Source organism: Seriola aureovittata, chromosome 2 (assembly GCF_021018895.1).
Source record: "Seriola aureovittata isolate HTS-2021-v1 ecotype China chromosome 2, ASM2101889v1, whole genome shotgun sequence".
NCBI lineage: Eukaryota > Metazoa > Chordata > Actinopteri > Carangiformes > Carangidae > Seriola > Seriola aureovittata.
The window spans coordinates 98,653-119,710 of NC_079365.1; the positions used below are offsets into that span (position 1 = coordinate 98,653).

At 41.2% G+C, this 21,058-nt stretch overlaps 1 protein-coding gene and 1 long non-coding RNA gene across 2 annotated transcripts; one reads left to right on the top strand and one right to left on the bottom strand.

Moving 5' to 3' along the window:
* Nucleotides 1-341: 341 nt before the first annotated feature.
* Nucleotides 342-20,866, top strand: si:ch73-267c23.10 (serine incorporator 1). The gene is made up of 10 exons (XM_056400784.1): nt 342-593; nt 7,705-7,866; nt 8,132-8,325; nt 14,654-14,733; nt 14,917-15,054; nt 15,254-15,423; nt 15,651-15,741; nt 16,166-16,367; nt 17,201-17,428; nt 20,205-20,866. Exons 1-10 carry the CDS (start codon nt 555-557, stop codon nt 20,338-20,340), a joined length of 1,440 nt encoding a protein of 479 aa, XP_056256759.1. The 5' UTR covers nt 342-554; the 3' UTR covers nt 20,341-20,866.
* On the bottom strand, nt 9,455-14,619 carry LOC130184788 (uncharacterized). The gene is made up of 3 exons (XR_008830046.1): nt 13,040-14,619; nt 12,321-12,435; nt 9,455-12,153 (listed from the first exon to the last, which is right to left on the bottom strand). It is a non-coding gene; the product is annotated as an uncharacterized LOC130184788 (long non-coding RNA).
* Nucleotides 20,867-21,058: the final 192 nt, after the last annotated feature.

Genomic DNA, 21,058 nt, shown 5'->3' on the forward strand with positions numbered 1-21,058 from the left:
CAAATTGCCAGCAACATAGACATTAACCATTGTTATAAAATCTCACAGTATTTTAATGTTAAATATTTTTGATTAATAATGTAATAAATAAATGTAGTTAAATGAATTAAAAATTATTTGTAAATGATAATGTGTGTATAATTAAATATGAGTCCACATAGCGTGCTGAGGTATAGGTCCTAACAATTTTGTCCTAACATTAAGAATCGAACAGATCAGGAATTGCTCATGTTTGGAGCATAGACTATATATAAAGGTTTGGAGAAGTTCTCCTAGCGCGCTGGGGTCCGTGTTCACTGTAGGTCAACGTCGAAATGACGTAACCCAGCGTGACGCGTTCACAGACGCACTGAGTGGAAAAATCGTAGCAGTTCCTCAGCCCTGCCAAAGAGCAGGAAAAACAAGGAAAGTGTTGAGGACCTAGACCGTTGTTACGGTTCATGTCCAGCTCTGTTGCAGCGGTAACACTGTACCTACCTGAGGTCCACCCTGGAGGGTCAGACCAGAAGTACCAGGAGGAAGAACACGGATTCGCGGACTGAGACCGGACAGTCATGGGGGCTGTTCTGGGGGCCTTCTCCTTCGCAAGTTGGGTAAGTTCTGATATAAAGAATATGAACCGTGTTATTGACGCCATGTTTGAAACTGGTAGGATCGGTTAAGAGAGGGCGATGTGCCCGATGTTCAACAGGTCTCATCGCTCCACAGCACAGTACAATACACCCCGCTCCACTGTTTTAAATCATCGTTCGCAGCTAAGATACAACAGAACACCTCGTTCTTCCTCCTAGACTTGTCTTTAATGAGGGTCTATACACAAAGCAGCACTAATTTAGATTTAGTTGATTAATTCCACCTCTTTTTTTCAGAATAGACTCCATTGAAATTTCTGTTTTAATCACACTGTTCCTATTTTGCAGAGAGAGAATAAAACTTAACTTTCAAATGAATTAATTATATTGAATGAACACTGGTTAATTCGACACTTAACTCATCATCTGCTTGAATGGCTGCACACTGATTATTTCCAACAACACCGTGAACATTGTCATGCCACCGCAGGTACTGGTTGAGATTTTATTAAAGAAGATTGTATTTATATAGTAATGACGTCTTACTGAGACGTTTCTGCTATCGTGTGCTTATCACTGTTGATTCTCAGTTATAAGTTTTTATAACACCATGACCTGTTGCTAACCTGCCATTAGCCTGTCTCAGCTAAAATGTCTAACGTGATCAACACAGCAAAGCAAAGGGTTAATCATAACACACTTAGTCATCTGCTTACTCGTGATTAATTGGATTAGCTCTGCTCTGTTGCCTTGTTGTTGTACAGGACCAACAACAAGAGCCATGTCAACAGAATGTTTACACATAATGGTGACAGCTTGTGTTTATATAAAACAAGTGAAGAATATATATATTTATAAATATATATATTTAATGAGGGTCAGAATATTGAGATCATGTTATGTAAGGATGAACACAACACAAACACTAAAGACTAAAATATAATGGTCAACGTACATCACAAGCTGTAGATACTGAATTTACAGGGATTTTTGAGACCAAAAAATGCAACCAGAAAATACTTTGGATTTTTACGCAATAAAGAAATTACACGATTAATGGATGATGAAATGATGAAATAAATGAATTGATTTATCATTTTCATCATTGTCTGTGATCCTCAGTCACTTTAAATGAAGACCTTGCTTCTGTCAGTTTTACACTAATGAAGACATTTCCAGGGTTTATTCAGGTTGCGTGGCCTGGTCGGTCATGAGCCGGATCTGGCATACATTACCATGGCCTCATCTGTGGTTGGACTAAGCCAACCTTGTCTGGCTGGCAGGGGAATTAACTTGTTTTCTGGGCCTCCTTATCTCTTGACTCCTCTCAGTGTCACACACACACAAGCAGTGAAGATAGTGATTTATGGTGCATTATTACACAGACTGTTAGAACTCAGTGAATGTAGGAAATTAATTATCTTCTCTGACTCCAGGATCAGTAGTTCATTCATTTAAAGGAAACATTTTCCTTTTGTGTTAGTGTTTGCTGCTACAGCTTAGGTCAACATTAGCACATTCATCACGACCACTGTAGAGACAGAGAGGACAAACAGCTTAACACCAGGCTCCACTGAGGCCTCTTTAAATCCTGTTGATCTGTCTTCATACTGTTTCTGTCATATTTGTTATAATTCCTGTAACTGAAATAGCCCTGTTGTTTTTGAAAGGTGCTACGTAAATACACACACACACACACACTCACACACACACACACACACACACACACACACACACACACATAAAACTGTTTATTTTGAGTGAATCCTACATAAATCGTTCTACGGCCGTTCTACGGCATGTGTATTAATCCACAGAAAGAAGTCCCCAACACCACAGGTCGAGGCTGTTTTTAAAAATAACCAGTTTCAGCCTGACGAGGTGAGAACATGTGCTTGGTTCTGGTCTCTTCACTGGATTTGTTTACAGTAACTGAAATACAGAAGAATAAATTAATACAGCCTTGTCATTTAACCATTGCAACCTATCTCACCAGTGAAGGATGTTCATTATATTCTGATTGACTGCTCCGAGACTGTTTCCAAAATCTGTCTGAGGCCAGAAACCTCCTGACTCTCACTGGTTTCCTGTAAATGAGTGTGAGTGACTGTTGCCATGGCACCTGAGTTTATCTCTGACTTTAAATAGTCTGCTTCCTGTAAACCTTGGACAGGTCGGAAATATTGTGGGCAGTGGTTTCAGTAACCAACTCTTTCTTAATCATCTTAATGTCTGTCTCTAGACTCACTGACTCGATTTACACCTGTTGTTAAAATGTGTCTTGTATCCAGGTTGTTTCTAGATTTGATTTAAACCTGAACCTAAACCTGAATATGACCCAGTTTTACACCTGATGTAAAGATATGATCTGTATTCAGACAGGTTATCTGGATCAGGAAAAACACATTTAAACCGTGCTGTGACCAGAATATCACTGTCACTGCTGGGTCACTTCTGGAGGTGGTCTGGCTCACATCATGTTTGGATCTTATGTAGGTGTAAATGCAATCATTGACACCTAGTTAGGTTATGTTACTTACAGGTACTTTGTACCTGTAGGTAAACTTGGTTTGCATTATAAAGTCATCAGTCTTACACATACACATTTAACAAACAGCACAGACAACACCCTGTGCACAAGGAAATTAAAAATAAGTAAATAAATAAATTACAGTTTTTTTTACGATTGCTTACACTCTAAAATCAATTTTAAAACTTGATAAACAAAGAGCAAAATGTCAGCCCAGACTTGCACGACTATATGCACATTCTCGGCCTCACATTTTCTACAGTGTTTTGCAAAACACCAAACACACTTCTCTACATTAGACACATCATTCAAAACTGAAAGCCTTTGTGTGTTAATTGCTAAGCACTGCCACTGAAACACCACACTCAGCAATCATCTGAACTCAGGATGCACATGTGAAGACATATGTTAACAATCAGATCACACAGAAATCATAGCTTGAATGCACAACAATCGAGGACAATTTTGGAACGAATTAGAGGAAGAAGTGTTCCAGTAAAAGGAGGAATAGCAAGAGGAGAAGGAGAAAGAGGCAGACAAGAAAGAGGAAGAGGTGAAGGAGGAAGAGCACCAAGAGTTTACAGGACAGGGAGTGGCGAGAAGGCAGGTCAGAAGAAATAGGACAATTCTTACAGATGAGATCAGAGACAGGATAGTAACTGCAATACTATATAGGCCTACTGTATTTTACAGTACAGTATGTTCATGTCATCTTCAGTTCACTATTGAAAATAAAAAGATTTTGTTTCCCCATTGCATTTGTTTTCATATTTACAGCATGCTACAAATGAGAAATGTAAAAAAAAACATACAGTAATAGTGTTTTTATACTTAGCATATCTCATTAGAAAAGTAGAAATGTGTAAAATGTTTTAGCACAGTTGCGTGCAGTCGGCAGTGGAAAGATCTATATATTTGGTGTTTGTGTGTAAAGTTTGGAAGCTAAAAGTATAATTTTTAGAATAGTTTATATAGTTTTTGATTTGCTTTTGCATGAGATGTAAGATGTTTTGTATTTTGCGTATATGGTTTTGATTTGTGTGTGTGGAGCTTTGACAAACAGGGTCCTAGTTTCAGGAACTGTATTTATGCATTAGTGAAAAACTGTAAAATGCAGCCCGCTGTCCTCTGTAAATGTCTGGTGTGCAGGGATGCTAGGTTAAGCTGTGACTCACCAATAGGCTAACTGGGCCATGTACCTATTTGATTGAGAGAATTTTCACTCTTAAAGACACATTTCCAACCATGACACCAGAGAAAAATATCAAATCGACTAAACTAAAGCAGGTAGAGTAAAATCATCATGGTCTTGTCAGTGTGGAAACAGGACAATTTCCTCAGACACAACGAACACTGATGGTCCTTCTCACACACAGCTTCACAGTTTGCCTAAAAAGTTCAGTTTTGTCTCAATAACTGTCCCGAGTTGTTTGTCAGATTGTCCACAGTGACTGTCTGACCTTGTCTGTTGGCTCGTCTTCTGAAATCAGTCATCATATCTTTAGTCTTTGATATGTTCAGTTGAAGGTAGGACTTCCTCAGTGACCGGGCTGTGGCTGAGGCTGACAATAACAGAGTCGTCTGTACACTTTACTGCTGTTGTCATACCTACTCTCTCACATATTTGTGTGGAAGCTGAATAAAAGCAGTGAAAGCAGCTATAGCAAATTATCCCCTGCAGGTTTTGCTTCAGGGAACAGATATCAGATCTGTGAGGATGATGAGAACACAATTCAGAGGCAGGAATGGGTTGTTTATCGTCTGGATACAGATCCCATTCTAAAACCGGCTGTAAAGAGGTTTTATGTGTCTCCAGTGTCCACATCTAGATCCGACCGCTCTGTCTCGTCACATCCTACTCTTGTTTACACATGTCCAAAAATAAGAAGAACAGAAGAAGATGGTGGTAGCCTCCATGAAGCATGGATTGTGTTGTTGCAGACAAACATCATAGAGAAGCCTCAAAGTGGTGGAACATTGTTTTGTTCTGTAACCATTGTCAAAATTGGTCAAATATGACATTTGACTATTCCAACAACCGACATAACTGTAGGTCAAATTCTGATCATCAGTGGTGAAGAAAGAGCTCTGGAGTCCAGGATGTCTTATGCTGAGAATGTTTATTGAAGCTTGAGCCCAAGGAGAAAGGAGGATTAATCAATACAGGCTTCTGTGCATGATGTCACCTCAATTCTGAAGCAGGAACCCCTGAGGATAATTTATATACACTTATAGAGAATACTATAGATAACTTCATAATTGGTCAAATATCTAAAAGAAGAGGGAGAAGAGGGATGTGTGAATACACTATTGGTTCATTAACCATAAACGAGGAAGATGACAATATATGCCCAAATGCTGATTCTTAGAATACCTAGCCACTTGTTACCGACCATCCAAGGTCTGCTGTTATCAGCCCTGGCACCAGTATTAGCATAAAACCCCTGCTGTGTCTGGAGGAGCTGCCTGAGCATCTCAAGGCCGGTAAGCTTTAATACAGTACCTGTGGCACAGAGACCTAGGGCCTCACACTTACCTTTCACCCTGAGTCAGTCATTCATTAGGTGGACAAGAGAAAATTCCTTCACAAGAACTACCTGTACAAGTTCTTGGTCTATCATTTCCAGATGTTCCCTCATGTTGCTTCTGCTGGAATGGTGGGCTAAGGAAATGGTAGCTCACATAGCTTCTAATCAACTTCATCTCAAGGTTTAACAATTACTGACCAAAATCTGAAGTATTTCTAAACATGTCTTTTAGATTCTCCAAGTGCAGCAGAGGAAGGCTGTGAACTCTTTTCCATCATCACCACATTGTTTTTGTTGAAGTATTTGTTTGTTTGAGTTTGAATCACTCAGACGGGAGTGGTCAGTGGTTTTTTCTTTTCTGCTTCCTGTGGGAATGTGACACCTCTACCACTGTGGTAAAGGTCTGTAAACTGATTCATATTAAGGTCCTGAACAGTAAGAGGCTGAATAACAGATTGAAGCCTTTAGTCAGTGATCATCAGCTGATATTGCTGTGGCAGATGACTCTCAAATGATGTTTCACAACATCATTTCTCTCATGTCCAATCTGATTAAATCCTTTGTTCCCACTGCCATCAGGCTATATAATGCCTCAGCCAAAGGAGGTGGACTAATTTGATTATTATTATTTATTATTATAATTATTTTATTATTAACTGTTTATTATTATAACCAATGAGCTACTAGACACATGAATTTCCCCAATGGGATAAACGCATCTATCTATCTATCTATCTATCTATCTATCTATCTATCTATCTATCTATCTATCTATCTACCTATCTACCTATCTACCTACCTACCTACCTACCTACCTACCTACCTGATTAACAAGCAGAGAGAAGCCATTAGCCGGTCCTTCCTGTAAATGAGAAGACATGAGAATGGTTTCTGATAAGTTTCTTAGCTCCTCACATTCCTCCACAGGACTGTAACTCTTTATTCTAAGATGTTTTCTATCAATGGTTTCCAACCTCTTCAAACTCATGGTCCACTTGAAAGTATCAAAAGATTTGGCAGCCCACATCCAACCCTGTAACAATACGGAGGCCTGATAATGCTTCAGAGCTCTTTGTATTTTAATGATAACGATCGAACATCAGTTTTTCTTTTCTGTTTGACAGAGAAAGGATTACTTGTAGATTCACAATCAGTCTCTTGACTCTTTTCTTTTAAATCTTCCTGTTGCTGACCAGCTGCTTTTGATTCTCCAGTTTTTGCCTTCGATGTGATATTTTTGCACGCAAACAGACTGAGAGAGCAAACAAATATTCATTCATTCATTTTCTACCGCTTATCCTCTAGTAGGGTCGCGGGGGGGCTGGAGCCTATCCCAGCATCTTCTCGGGCGAGAGGCGGGGTACACCCTGGAGAGGTTGCCAGTCCATCACAGGGCAAACACATAGAGACAGACAACCATTCACACTCACAGCCACACCTATGGTCAATTTAGAGCATCAAATTAGCCTAGTCCCCATTTTGCATGTCTTTGGACTGTGGGAGGAAGCCGGAGTACCCGGAGAGAACCCACACTGGCACGGGGAGAACATGCAAACTCCACACAGAAAGATCCCGTGTCCGAGCCGGGACTCGAACCTGGCACCTTTTTGCTGTGAGGCGACAGCACTAACCATTGCACCACCGTGCAGCCGCAAACAAATATATGATGTGGTTTTTAAATTAAATTTTTTTTAAAGATTAATTTGTTTTTGAACATTTAAAATGATTTGACAGCCCACTTGCTATACCTTTAATAAAGCTTCAGTTGAGGTGTAGGTGATAAATTGAGCTGAAGTGTCCTGATAGAAATTAGTGCCACTTCAAGTCTGACCTGAGAAAGAGATGTTTTAATTGGTCAGTCAGAGTATCCAGGTCTCTGAGCTTTACTGGAAGATCAAATATTCTTCATAAACATATTCCTTCATGGTGTTTGATGGTGGTGGTGGAGAGCGCTGTTTAACATGTCGCTTCAACAGGTGAGATCTGGCGACTGTGAAAGCCACAGTCTGTGTCATTTGTTATCTCCAGATGTTTCTCCCTTCAGACACTGTAGTGTGTCACTGTGTGTCTCCAGGTGCCGTGCTTGTGCAGCAGCGCAACATGTCTGATGTGCAGCTGCTGTCCTAGCAGCAGGAACTCCACCGTAACCAGGATCATCTACGCCTTCATCTTGCTGCTGGGGACCATCGTCGCCTGTGTCATGCTGTCGCCGGGTGTTGACAACCAGCTCAAGAGGGTAAGAGAGCATCATTGGAATCAAACAGAGTGAAAGTATGAAACCATTTCTGTTCACACTAAATTATATTCTATTATACTACAGAAGGCAATGTCAGCTAAATCTTGACTGTATACACAGCTTTAATGCTGCTGCCTGTTTATTGTTCTCAGTTAACAACCAGCTGAAATGAATGAGCCAGAGACAAAGAAGATTCAGTGGTTGTAACTTTGAACTCCATCATCTCATACTGATACTGAGAGTTAAAAAATGTGATTTGCTGCAGATCCCGGGCTTCTGTAAACAGGGAGCGGGCTCTTCTATTCCCAGCCTGCAGGTTGATGTGAACTGTGACATGTTTGTGGGCTACAAAGCCGTGTACCGGGTCTGCTTTGGCATGAGCATGTGGTTCCTGGGATTTTCCTTTCTCATGATAAACATCAAGAACAGCAGAGACCCGCGTGCTGCCATCCACAACGGGTAAGGACTGCAGACTTGCATGTTATTACCAACACACTGCAGTGGGTGGTGGGTCTGACCACACTGTGACAATTGTCTAACCTACACTCACACAATCTGGGAGCTTCAGCTTTCAGATCCACCAGCCTTCAGGCAGGTGCAGAGACACAGTCAGTGTCACTGACACACACAAGTGTCAAAGGCGTCATCATTTATACAACGTGTTGTTCAGCAGCTGGACTTTGTCCTGCATTCACATTTACTACAGCTGACTTCATTATCACCCAGCTACAGTACATTCCTGATCTGTTATATTATTGATTTTTGATTAGTTCTGTACATAATAAAGTTTAAAACATGTACCAACCATCACAACACTCAGTTTGGGAAGCTGCGGAAAAACATAATTCACTGTGATATCTGAACTCATCAAAAACCTGATGTTTGACTGTGAGGAGGCTGTTGTTATTAACAGCTTTAAATTCACTTAACAAAAAGAAAAGTAAGTGTTTGAAGAGTGATTCACACTGATCATGTTCAGGAAGAGAAAGAAGACTGTTTGTAGGCCACCATATGTTGGACTTTCGGTTGTCTATCAGTTTATTGGCTATCATAAATTAGGAAAATATCAATATTAAAAATATTAATATTAAATAACTTTAAATGAATTAAAGTCCTCTGGGGCACCAGCTTAAAAAACCATAGGCGAAAAAGCCAATATTGGTTCAGTCTCAAATTATTACTATTAATCTGGAACTGATAAATAATTAATTTAAAGGGGACATATTATGCTCCTTTTCAACAAGTTTGAATAAGTCTCAGAGGTCCCCAAAACATGTCTTTGAAGCTTCTTGATAAAAAATCCACTCCACTCCGATCCTATATTTCAGCATGCCTGTAAACCCCTCTTTTTCAGCCCTGTTCAGAACCGGCTGTTTCTTTGTCTGTAGCTTTAAATGCAAATGAGCTGTGCCTGACCACGCCCCTCTTCGGAAGGGGATGCCGTATGGGCTTCTGGCACCATTTTCTAATGTTTACGGTGACCGTGACCGGCAACCTGGCGTCAGTAGCGATTTGGTTCAACCACACGACTTTTATCCAGAATCTGACCCAGAGGGAGAGGCTCTACAACTGCAGCAGGATGTTTCTGAATGGTTGGTAAGCAATTTTGTGTATTTTGACATTACATTTTCAGTTTGTTGATGTGTGCTGGCACACAGTTACTGACATGTAGCTACGTAGCTAATGCTAACTGTTACTGTCTCGTCATTACTGGGAGCTCTTTTGGTAAATAAGCACTATTGTGAATTGTGTAATGTAGTTATCTGTCATGCCTCCTTAGATATACTTTTACAGTCTATGAAAATGTTTGTTGTATGTGGACTGCTACAGGTGTTCAATGTCAGTACTAGTCAGATATTTTAATAGATCCTGCCAAAAGTAAATCATTTTTCTCCATGTTTTGAGCAGAGATGCTCATCATGACATCTTCCTTTATGTAGTAAATGTATTTTGTGTATTACAATGAAAGCTGTAAATCAGCATAAACATGTCTGACAGCAACAGTAATCTTTAGTCAAAGACTAAACTTTGCAGTTTTCTACACTACACTGTTGTCAAGCTCCACATTATATGCAATAAGTGACATGTTATAAATTACCTATGTTATATGCGCTTGATATGTAGCCAAGCTTACTTCTTACCCACCTTAGCTCCACTGTCTGTCAGTGTTTTAATTTCATAAGCTTTATATTTTGGTGAATATTACCATTTTTCTCAATATTTTGGATAGGTGCTCCTCAGTGGCGGCTGCTGGTCTTATAAGGAGGGGAAGCTCATTTTTCGGCCTACATCATAAAATGTGTCCGTTTATTTAAATGTAAATTCGCAGAGTGACAGAAGAGAGTTGCCAAACACAACGCTAGTCGTTTTTAACAAAGACAAAGTCGCAGAGGATCAGTAACGTCTCCAGATCAACTCCGAACAACGGAATGAAAAACTTGAAAACTGCTCCGGTGGATGCTTATACTTCAAGATCGCTGATTCGCTCATTTCGCTGTCAATCAAAAAGGGACTCAGCCTCAGACAGATCATCCAATCATCATGCAGAAGCCGAGCGTCCGGGCCAGCCCACTGCTCCATAGACCCCCAGAGACGCTGAGCGTCCGATGGGCGGGACAAAGCCCAGCATTTATCCAATGACCGTCTAGTTTGGCTGCAGTGGAACAACCCACTCTCTGCTTCCCCATTGAAGTCAGGAGACGCTCGGCGTCTACACTGTGTAAAGCTCTGTGGCGCTGCGGGGAAGAATGAGAAGAAGTCGTGTCGGTTACCTGTGATAAGTAGCTGATTCTGAACAAAAGATGAACGTGTTCTAGCGCATATTTAGTCAATGAAATGTTCACACAACAGCACATATTTGACCACTTATTTTGTTGACATTTTAGGGGAAGCTGAGCTTCCCTTGTAGTCTTAGAGCAATCGCCACTGGTGCTCCTGTGGAAACTGTGCAACAGAAGCTGAGAATATCTGCTGCTAGGAGATACCACAGGTAGCATTCTCACTGGACAAACTAATCAGTAATTTGTTTTGATTACCTTACATTTATAATAAACCATAGCATTTACCATTTGCAATTCACTGTAGGTTACCATACGGCTATGGGAGATCGAGGAAGATTTACCATGTATGGTAGACCATCCTGGGTTGGAGCCGCTCTGCCTCAATGTGTACTCCCTCCAGAATGCTTGCAACATGTACCGCGCTGACTATGGTCCTTTATGGTTGAGAGGAATACACCAGTACGTTTTGCTTTGTAAAAACATAGTTTCAATCTAAATAAAAGATGTTAGGCAGTCTTGTTTTACTTCCGTGCACATAATTTTACAATGGTAATAACACACCACAAATGGAGTAACACACCCTCAAATAAATTAGTTTAGCTGCTCTTTGATTTGTAAAGTTCTTCTATCAGCAGATAGTGTGCATATAATATATCAATTCAGAGGAGTCATTTCTTTAGTAACAATCAAGCATTTATTTGCATCAAATGAGGGACTTATAATCAGTGATAATAAAAAAAACAGTAGGATTCACTGGATCCTTAAAAAGAAATTGCTAGACACAACATAGATATGTTTGCAAGACTAAATGCCCTGTCCAGTTGTTTTAGTCAGTACAGGTATCTAGCCTATAGGAGCTTTGTGAGCTGGTGCTGGGGCTTCCTTGGTCGCAGAATCTGGGTCGTCATTCCAACCTGCGTGGTCCTACTCATCCATGCCGTGTTTCCTGACGCCACAGGCCGGTACGTGGGTTTTAGACTGGCCCATGATAGAACCGGGACACAGAGCTGGATATGACCTCCTCCTTCTCAGGCCGCTCTAACTGTGCAGTGAGGTCCTCTGGGATGGGGATGGCCAAAGCAGCTTCTGTGTATGGTCCCAGGTCAACAAAGACTTTTTCAAATATGAGGTCCACCACATACCCTGTTTGATAAACACAAAAGATTTTGTTTACATTTCTCTTTTTTTGTTGTTTTTTTACAAAACAATGACTGAAAGTCTGTTTCTAACTACCTCCTGACATTTTCTTTACTGTATTTTGTTGTTGATGGAACTGTCATAACATTATATGTGCAATACTTAATACAATGTGTACAAAACATATTTTGGTTGAAAAATAAAATAATATAACACTTATAGAATGTCGGCTCAGTCTTAGCTGGTTTAGCTCTGCATTCTCCCTTCATGGCCTTTGGAAATTGGACCTTGAACATTGGTTCACCTTCTTTTGTTTGCGCTTGTGGTCGGTCAGCATTTTCATTGTAGTACGTGGCAAGCCAGGTAGAGTCTGGAGGTAAATAGAAAATCAAAGATGTTAATGTTGACAGAAACCTTAGCCTACACACTCTCACAAGTTCTAAGTAACCACAGCTTCATTTACCTGCACAGCATTCCAAGACTGATAAATGACTGTTAGGTTTATCAAAAGTAGATGCACTTCAGATGGCTACAGACCTGTACTTCTGATGTGAGGCTGAAGAGTCTTCAAGAATAACTGTGTGCCTACAGTGGGTCAGTCTGGCATGCAACATCCCTTGTTGCAGGAAGCTGTATAGATGCACTTTATGTGCTGGAAAGAGGAAACATAGGTTACACCAACATCTCCTCAAATATGTAGTTATGGCAACAGCTGCAAGCAGTGCAAAAATGATAACAACAAATGCACTCAATTATGTGTAAATTGCGTTGTCAATAGCTTGTAAATACTGCAAATAGCTCACTATATGTGCAAAATGCAAAAAATGTTTATTATAGACTATACCCTTGGACATATCCCCTTAACTCTGCGCTTATCTAGATATTCCCTACAGGCACTGTATCTGTAAACATGATATAAACGTTAAAACGGCCATCATAAGGCATGACTCTCAATAATAACTTTCACAGCACTAATAAACAAGCCAGGACACCTATGCTAATCACTACAGAGCCTATTTTTAGTCCGAATTTTAACGGCTTGACTTTACAGACAGCTAAAACGCCTTTAACAGGGTGGCTCTAATCAATGTAACACGGCGATACCAAGCAGAAGAATTGCATATAATCTGTACCCGGCTATACCTGGCTGCGTGTCGACGACGCTAAACGTTAGCCACGTTAGCTGCCATGCTAACAACACACGCAACAGGCTCTCATGAACATACAGTAAAGCAACATAAAATGGTAAAACTTACAGCTCCGAAGTTCAAAGTTGGGTCACGGACAGTCAGTGCTGATCCAAGCTTTATCTTGAGACTTGTAACAAATCCTGCATTGTACTGGCCCTCGTTGAGAAAGCAGTCCGAGGTGAAATGGTTAGCACACACGTACAACACTTTCGGAGTTGAAGCGGGTATATTTCCATCAAAAATAAAATTAATCCACTGGGTCTTCAGATCCTCGGGCGTAGGGGTTAAAAAAAAGACTTCTGTGTTGGTTTGTTCAGCCAACAACAAAGCAACTGTGTTTCGCTCGTACCTTCGACATTGTTCTACCGAAAGCTAGTGTTCGCGAGGGAAGTAACGATAGCATCTGCAAGGCAGACTCAGTGGACGGAATACACACCTAGCTCGGGGGAGTGTCACCCGCCCTTCTTGACGACATCAAGGGAAAATCTCCAATTCGCCTGTCTGAGCACACATTTCCTGAAAGGTGGAGAAAGCAAAAGACGGAGAGGATGGACTTTTCTCATGTTTGGGGGTTTGTAGACAGGCCGGGGACACATACTACTGATAGAAAACCATGGAAAAGTGCATTTTGCATAATATGTCCCCTTTAATAAGTTTAACCAAATTACCATATCAACAGTAAGTTAAAGTTGAAGGATTGAAGTTGGCAGTTGTTGTTGGCACTAGAGGTTGGCAATAATCATCCTTGTGCAACATTAAACACACCAGTAGTTATACTTAAAGACATTTATTTACAATGGGACAGAGTAAAACACAATGTCTAATCTAAAGTATATACGTGTGTGTGTGTGTGTGTGTGTGTGTGTGTGTGTGTATGGAGGTGTTTCTGTGGGAACACAGTCAAAGACAAGAATGCCGATTCAAAATGGTCACTGTGATAACACGTGGCCTGAAGAAAGAAGACTACACAAGATGGCGGTAAACGGAGAAACTGCAGCTCCTGTTGCTTGGAGATCACCTGGCTGTAGCCGCTGATTATGAAGAAAACTTCACACTTAATCCTAAACAGGTCGCTGCTGTTGAGGAAAAGAGTGTTGCAGTCTGCTCAGAGCAGGCCGGCAAGAGAGCTGTTGTCTCAGGTAGCAGGGCTGACCTGGGCTGGGAGCCTTGTTGCTCCTTGAAGAGCTGGGAGGGGAGATGAGCTGCTGCTCCTGAACAAGTCAAGGAGAGAAGAGAGAGAACAAGAAGGAGATCTGGTTTTATTTGGTGACATCCTGGGTGACTTAGTGTCAGTCCAAACCCCTGAGTTACAGACTCCTTCATATGGCGCTCATATGTGTGTGATATATCACACTGAAAGTCATTGTGTTCCTGTGTGTACTCTGTGAGAGGCCAGACCAGACAGGAAGTAAGGGTTTGGTCCAGTGAACTCAGACCTGTCCTCGGTCTGATGGACACACATTCACACATTAAACCTTGTGATGGGTGATTCCTGTGTGCTTGATCATGAGGTGACTCTTGAGTGTTACAGTCAGAAGAAACACTTTGACTCAGTGTCACTGATTAGATACAGTTCTAAAAATTAGAAAACTATAATAACAGCCTGTGTGAAACTGTGTTTATCACATGTGTGTGTGTGGAGTCTGGACACATTATAATTGTGACTTAATGTGTTTTCAGGTTTTGGTTCTTTAAGCTTGCTGCGTTGATGGCCATCACAGTCGGTGCCTTTTACATTCCAGATGGGCCTTTTACTTACGGTAAGAACCTACAAACACGCACGCACGCACACACACACAGACACACACACACACACACACACACACACACACACACACACACACACACACACAAAGATTTAATATGACAGGTAAGTAACTGCATGGTGTGTGTGTGTGTGTGTGTGTGTGTGTGTGTGTGTGTGTGTGTGTGTATTGTTGCAGCGTGGTTCGTGGTGGGCTCTGGTGGAGCTTTCCTCTTCATCCTGATCCAGCTGGTGCTGCTGGTGGACTTCGCCCACTCTTGGAATGAGGCCTGGTTAGACAAGATGGAAACGGGGAACTCCAGGCGCTGGTATGCAGGTGAGTGACTCAACCTGTGGCCCAGTCACATCAAATGTATGTAATGTATATGAGAACATGCAACACAGTGGAAAAAACAAACAAGAAGAGAAACACATTAAAGATCTATGGATAGACAGATGAACACTAAAGATCGGAGACATGTGGATGTAGTCTAAACCTGTTTCTGAGTGGTCTCTGTTGTGCCTTCTGTTCTTAGCTCTGCTGGCCGTAACTATCCTCAACTACATCCTGTCATTCACTGCCGTGGTGCTGTTCTTCATTTTCTACACCAAGCCTGACGGATGCTTCATCAACAAGTTCTTCATCAGCTTCAACATATTGTTCTGCAGCATGGCCTCAGTCATTTCTGTTCTGCCCAAAGTCCAGGTACAGGACAGAGAGCACAGGGAGCCACAGAGTGGACCAGCTCTGTCCCTGTATTACAGTATGATAGGATCAGACTGTTAGACATACAAGTAACCATATTTTATTTATTTACATATTAGCAAGATGTAGATTAGATGTGTGTTACATTTATGCTTTTGAAATGATGCATGTGTAATCTGCCAGTTCAACATGTGAGATTTCTGACTGTTCTATCTGTGTGTCCTCAGGAGTCTCAGCCACGTTCAGGTCTTCTCCAGTCCTCCATCATCACCCTGTACACCATGTTTTTGACCTGGTCGGCCATGACCAATGAGCCTGGTGAGACTGTTGGTTGAAGTATTGTTTTTCCTCAAATTGAGACAGTGAGCCAATCAAAAGCCAGGTCATTGATAAATGTCACAGACACAACCTCCATCTGCTCGACCTGAACACCAAACAGGACAATGTTTTTCATTCACTTTGAAGAAATATCAACCATTTTATTTGAACGGTGGGTTATTATTATTCTTTTGGGGCCTGGTGCACAGGCTGGAGTCAGTTGATTCCTCCATAGAGCTGTGCAGTATCCACACACAGAGCATGACCATTGATTTGAAAAGGTTTAAGTGTCAATTTCAAGCTACTGTCATGGATCACATGTCTTGTGATTGTAAGAACATGTGAAAGTCAGAACAGATGAGATGTGTTCAGAATCAGTCTGTTTACGTCCCTACTCACACACTAAACTGTTCCCTTCTCTCAGACGGAGCATGTAACCCCAGCCTGCTGAGTATCTTCCAACGGATCGCGGCCCCCACACTGGCCCCCCTGGAGATAGAGAACCAGACAGCCGTGGTGATAATTGACACAGAGGAACCAGTCCTGACATCCCCATACCTGCAGTGGTGGGACGCCCAGAGCATCGTGGGGCTTGTCATATTTATCCTGTGCATCCTCTACTCCAGGTAGGTCTGAAACACTATGACTACCACCTTGAAACAATCCAGGTCTCTTCACAAATGTCCTGTCAACTACATGGTCCTGAAATGTTCTCATAGACCATATTCACACGGTTTCACGATCAACCTGCATCAATAATACACTGATATGACAGCAGAGCAACAGCATCACTGCTAACTTCACCTTTCCTTGTTTTTGTTGCTATTCTACTCGTTTCTGAGGTAAGGTCACATTCAACAAAGCAAGTGACACATCACAGACAGTTTTGTTTTGTTTTGATTTCAGTCAAAGTTGAGGATAGCAGTACCACCACTGTCAGGGCAAAGGTGTATGTGTAATAAAGAGCTGTCATACAGGGTATCCATTATCTATTCAGTTGGTGATCAATTTGGAAGAGACATGACAGCGATTTATCAGATTCCCAACGTTTACTGTATGTGAGTTACAACCTTTTACACAACAGACCACATTTTCCATTCAGTGAAAGAATTTGAGCTTCTCACCCTGAGTGTGACTTCAGAGGAAAATGGCCGCTATGTGAATATGACCTATGGAATCTCATAGTATCTGTTCTGGAGCTTTTGATCATATAACATGACTTTTATCTGTCAGTTGTTGTTTCCAAGATCAAGAATGAGGCCAAGCATATTTAAAAATTAAAAAAACACCTACTTGTCATGGATTAGTGGATCATATCATGAGATGTGATCAAAAGTAGAAAAAAAGTAGAATGTCTTCACATGCTTTGAGTTCCTCCCAGACAATGGTTAGGGGAGCATCGGTCTCTGTACTTGGTGGTTTTTCTAACTGGTATCACTTGTCCCTGTTATGCCTGCAGCATTCGTTCATCCAGCACCAGTCAGGTGAACAAGCTGACCATGGCCTCCAAAGACTCCGCCATCCTGGCTGAGGGCGACAGCAGCCCCGACCTATCAGCGGAGTCGACGGGGCCCAGGCGAGTGGAGGACAATGAGCGGGACATTGTTCAGTACAGCTACTCTTTCTTCCACTTCATGCTCCTCCTGGCATCGCTCTACATCATGATGACCCTCACCAACTGGTACAGGTCAGTACACCCCCCTGCCACCTAGAGACACCACCAGAACTCAAACATAGGAACCAAGTCACTCCGTAGAACTTTAGGTGGGGACATTCCTTAAGACAAATGATCCTGTCTATTACACTGAAATTTAAATTTGGAGTATTTGACTGATTTGCGGAGGCCTCCAGGTGCTGACTATGACACACCCTTGTCAGTAAGGATGGGTATCATTGAGATTTTAACGGTATAAGTACTATTATCGATACTGCTTATCGACCTGGTACATTAACAGTTCTCCTATCGATGTGCCACTTTAATCGTACTCTTATCTGTACTTTATGTTATTTTGTAAGAGAGAGAGAGAAAAAAATGAAGATTAGAATTAACATGCTACTTTATTTTCTCATATGTACTCAATTAACATTCTTGACAAACTTCAACAGCATTTTGAGCAAATCACTATTATAGACTGATTTTGTGATTATGAAAACATAAAACCAATGTAATACATGATTTACTACAGGACCTTTTCTTTGACAGTATTTTTACTGTGCAGTACTTCACCAGCAGCCCCCACATCACTAAACCCCTCTGCTCTGAGTGACCTGAACTGAACGGGATTTCTGAACAGTTAAGATGATGCTCTGTCCATTTCAGACAGAATCGGTTAATGGTTACTTTTCATCACTAACCCATGTTCGTATAATGTAAGCTCTGTGTGTGGGCTCCAGGCTGCGGCATACAAAACACACCTAGAGCAACAGATGAACTGTGAGCTAGTCAGTTGAGAACTGTACATTTCTTATCCTGTATGTGACAGACTTTTGCTGGATGTGTCAGAGATAAACTTACATGAAAAACACTTCACCACTCTTTTGAACGTTTAGTTTTCTCTGCTATTGTCACTAACGCCGGGTCTCTGGGTCTGTCTGTCTGTCTGTCTGTCTGTCTGTCTGTCTGTGTGTTTGTTTGTGAATGTGTGTGTGTGTTTGTGTATGTGCTGCACAGTGCTCCATCATGTGACACAGAGCTGCTCCCACCCCTCACACAAAGGGTCAGAGAGAGACAAAGACAGACAGATGTCTTAGATGTCAGAAACAGAGTTGGTGATAAAATGATAAAATGTGCAAGAGAACTTTTATGTCGCAATAACAAAAAGGATATCTAAATCTCTTGATTTCTCCAGAACTGACAGCAGAACCGATAATGTCAGAGCTGATGATACTACAGTCTTCCAAAATCTTGCCCCAGGCTGTACAGGCAGACCTGTGAGTGCAGGAAGGAATGCAGATAGAGAACTACTCCTTTGCCACAATCAAGGCCAGTTCAGCTGAGACTGAGATAGTTAATCAACTACAAAGAGGTTAGATGAGAGCACACATATGATGGATTAAATTCTCCCACTACAATTAAAAGACAAGTTAGAAATACATATGCTGGTTAGCCTACTGTGGCTAATGTCAGTAGTGCTAGCACCAGCAGCCTTCTTACCCTGCAGGTGATGTGCACATATCTGTGCTGAATGTGGTTAGACACACAGCCCAGTGAGGGGCAGCAGCACATAGGTGTTTAGTCGGCGAATCAATGACATCATTAGTCGTAGGTAACAGTGATTGTTCAGGGACTGAGGAGGGCAGTATAATAACACTACAGCTGTTCTAGTCTGACATCAGTTCATAACATGAGCTGGGTGCTCATAACATTAGCAGTTGCAGTTATCATTGTTCAGTCTGTTAAAATATAACACTGACTTTTAAATGTGTGCACTTGCACAGCTGCCAGATTTCTGTTATCACATCACTACATACATGTTGTTCCTCTCTGGGTCTCCGTACACGAGGCTCAGACGTCTCATTAAAGTTGTAAAGATGAGTCTGTCTACTATCTTATATAACAGGTTTCTAATCAGGTGAATAAAATATGTGTAACAATAGATTTGAAACAGTTAATCTGACATGTAAAAGGCCAGATTTAAACCCATTGCTTCCTACTGAATGAATTAATCTAACTTTATAAAAACATAAATATATAGTTGAGTGGTAGCTGTATTTTTTTTTATAAAACTCACAGGAGGAAACAAAGCATTTGTTGGCGACTATTTTCAGTGGTTTATTAATCAATATTTGGACCTGTAGTGAGTGTTTACGGCAACCGGACGGTGTGTGTGGGACTGAGTCAGAATAAACTACAGTGTGTGTGTTCAGCAACTTTCAACAACAAGGCAGCTGTAAGTGTTTCCATGACATGAGTAGGAATTAAATGAAATAGGAATCAAATTAAACTGTCAAACTCCAACTGAGAGTAAACAGAGGAAGTAGCACTGAAGCTAACTGCTCAGGGATCAGTCACCATCTGTCTCAAACTGCTCTCCTTAGTACAAGTGTTTTCACATATCCTGATTCACTGCAACAGAGGTGTAAGATTAACATGACCTATGTGTACCCATTACACTAGAATCACAGCAGTAAGCACTGTGTTGATGTTTGAAAAATGCAGAGCATCCTCTAACCATCTGCATGAAAACATTTGGAAAAAGAAAAGTTTCCATTATTATAAACTTGTCTGTTTCAAGCATCTGTTACACTTTAGATCCCATTGTCATGGTTCACCTACTTGCTGTGGCTGTGATAGTAGTTCTATGCATTGACAGTCACATGTTCTTAATGTCCAGGTAATGAAACACCTGGAGCTCCTGCTGAGCCTCCTCCTCCGTCTCTGTGTGTTGTAGAAGTGAAAGGTGTTTTTCCTCCTGTGAACATGAGGAAAAGAAAAACTGACTCTTGTTGTGTTTTACTGACAGCCCTGATGCAGACTACACCATAACCAGCAAGTGGCCTGCAGTGTGGGTGAAGATCACCTCCAGCTGGGTGTGTTTGACAATGTACATCTGGACCCTGGTGGCCCCCATGATCCTCACAAACCGAGACTTCAGCTGATTTCACATGAACTCTGGCCATATTGCCTACACATTACTGTCAAGATGGACTCACATTTTATACTTTCAGCTGGAGCTTTACTTTGTTTCTGGTTCAGTCAAAACCTGGGTCTGGTTCAGAGGTGCCATACCAGCTGCTTCCGCTACAGGGGATTTTATACCATGCGATTTAGTAGCAGCTGCTTGTTCATTAAACATACCGAGGCTCTTAATTAATGCAGCTTTAGAAAAACATTACATTATTGTTTTCTCCTGCAACGTCAAATATTATTCAGATTGAATCAAATATGTTCTTCATATTTACATTGTTCCAGAAGATGAATGTTGTGTTTCAGTATAACAGCCACCCTTGTTACAGTGTTAACAATGAGGGTGGTTTTGTGAATTGCATACAGTAGTGAGCTGATATAGTTTGCTGCTCTGCCTTCCAATGCCTTATATGTCTGTAAACAATCTGAGATATTTTAACATACTGTAAGGATTATTAAGAACATGTGTAGTAAACCACATGACGAATGTCTGCCAAATATGTGTGACCAAGGTGTGTCATCTTTCAGTTTGTAAAATGAACCCACACACTGACAGAGCTGCACTGAACACACACACACCTCAAATTGGTGATGTTATTGTCTGTTCATCACTATGACTGCAGATAATACTGGACATCTTTTATAATCTCTCCGATTTGCTTGTAATGAATGTTATGTTTTTCTAATCCC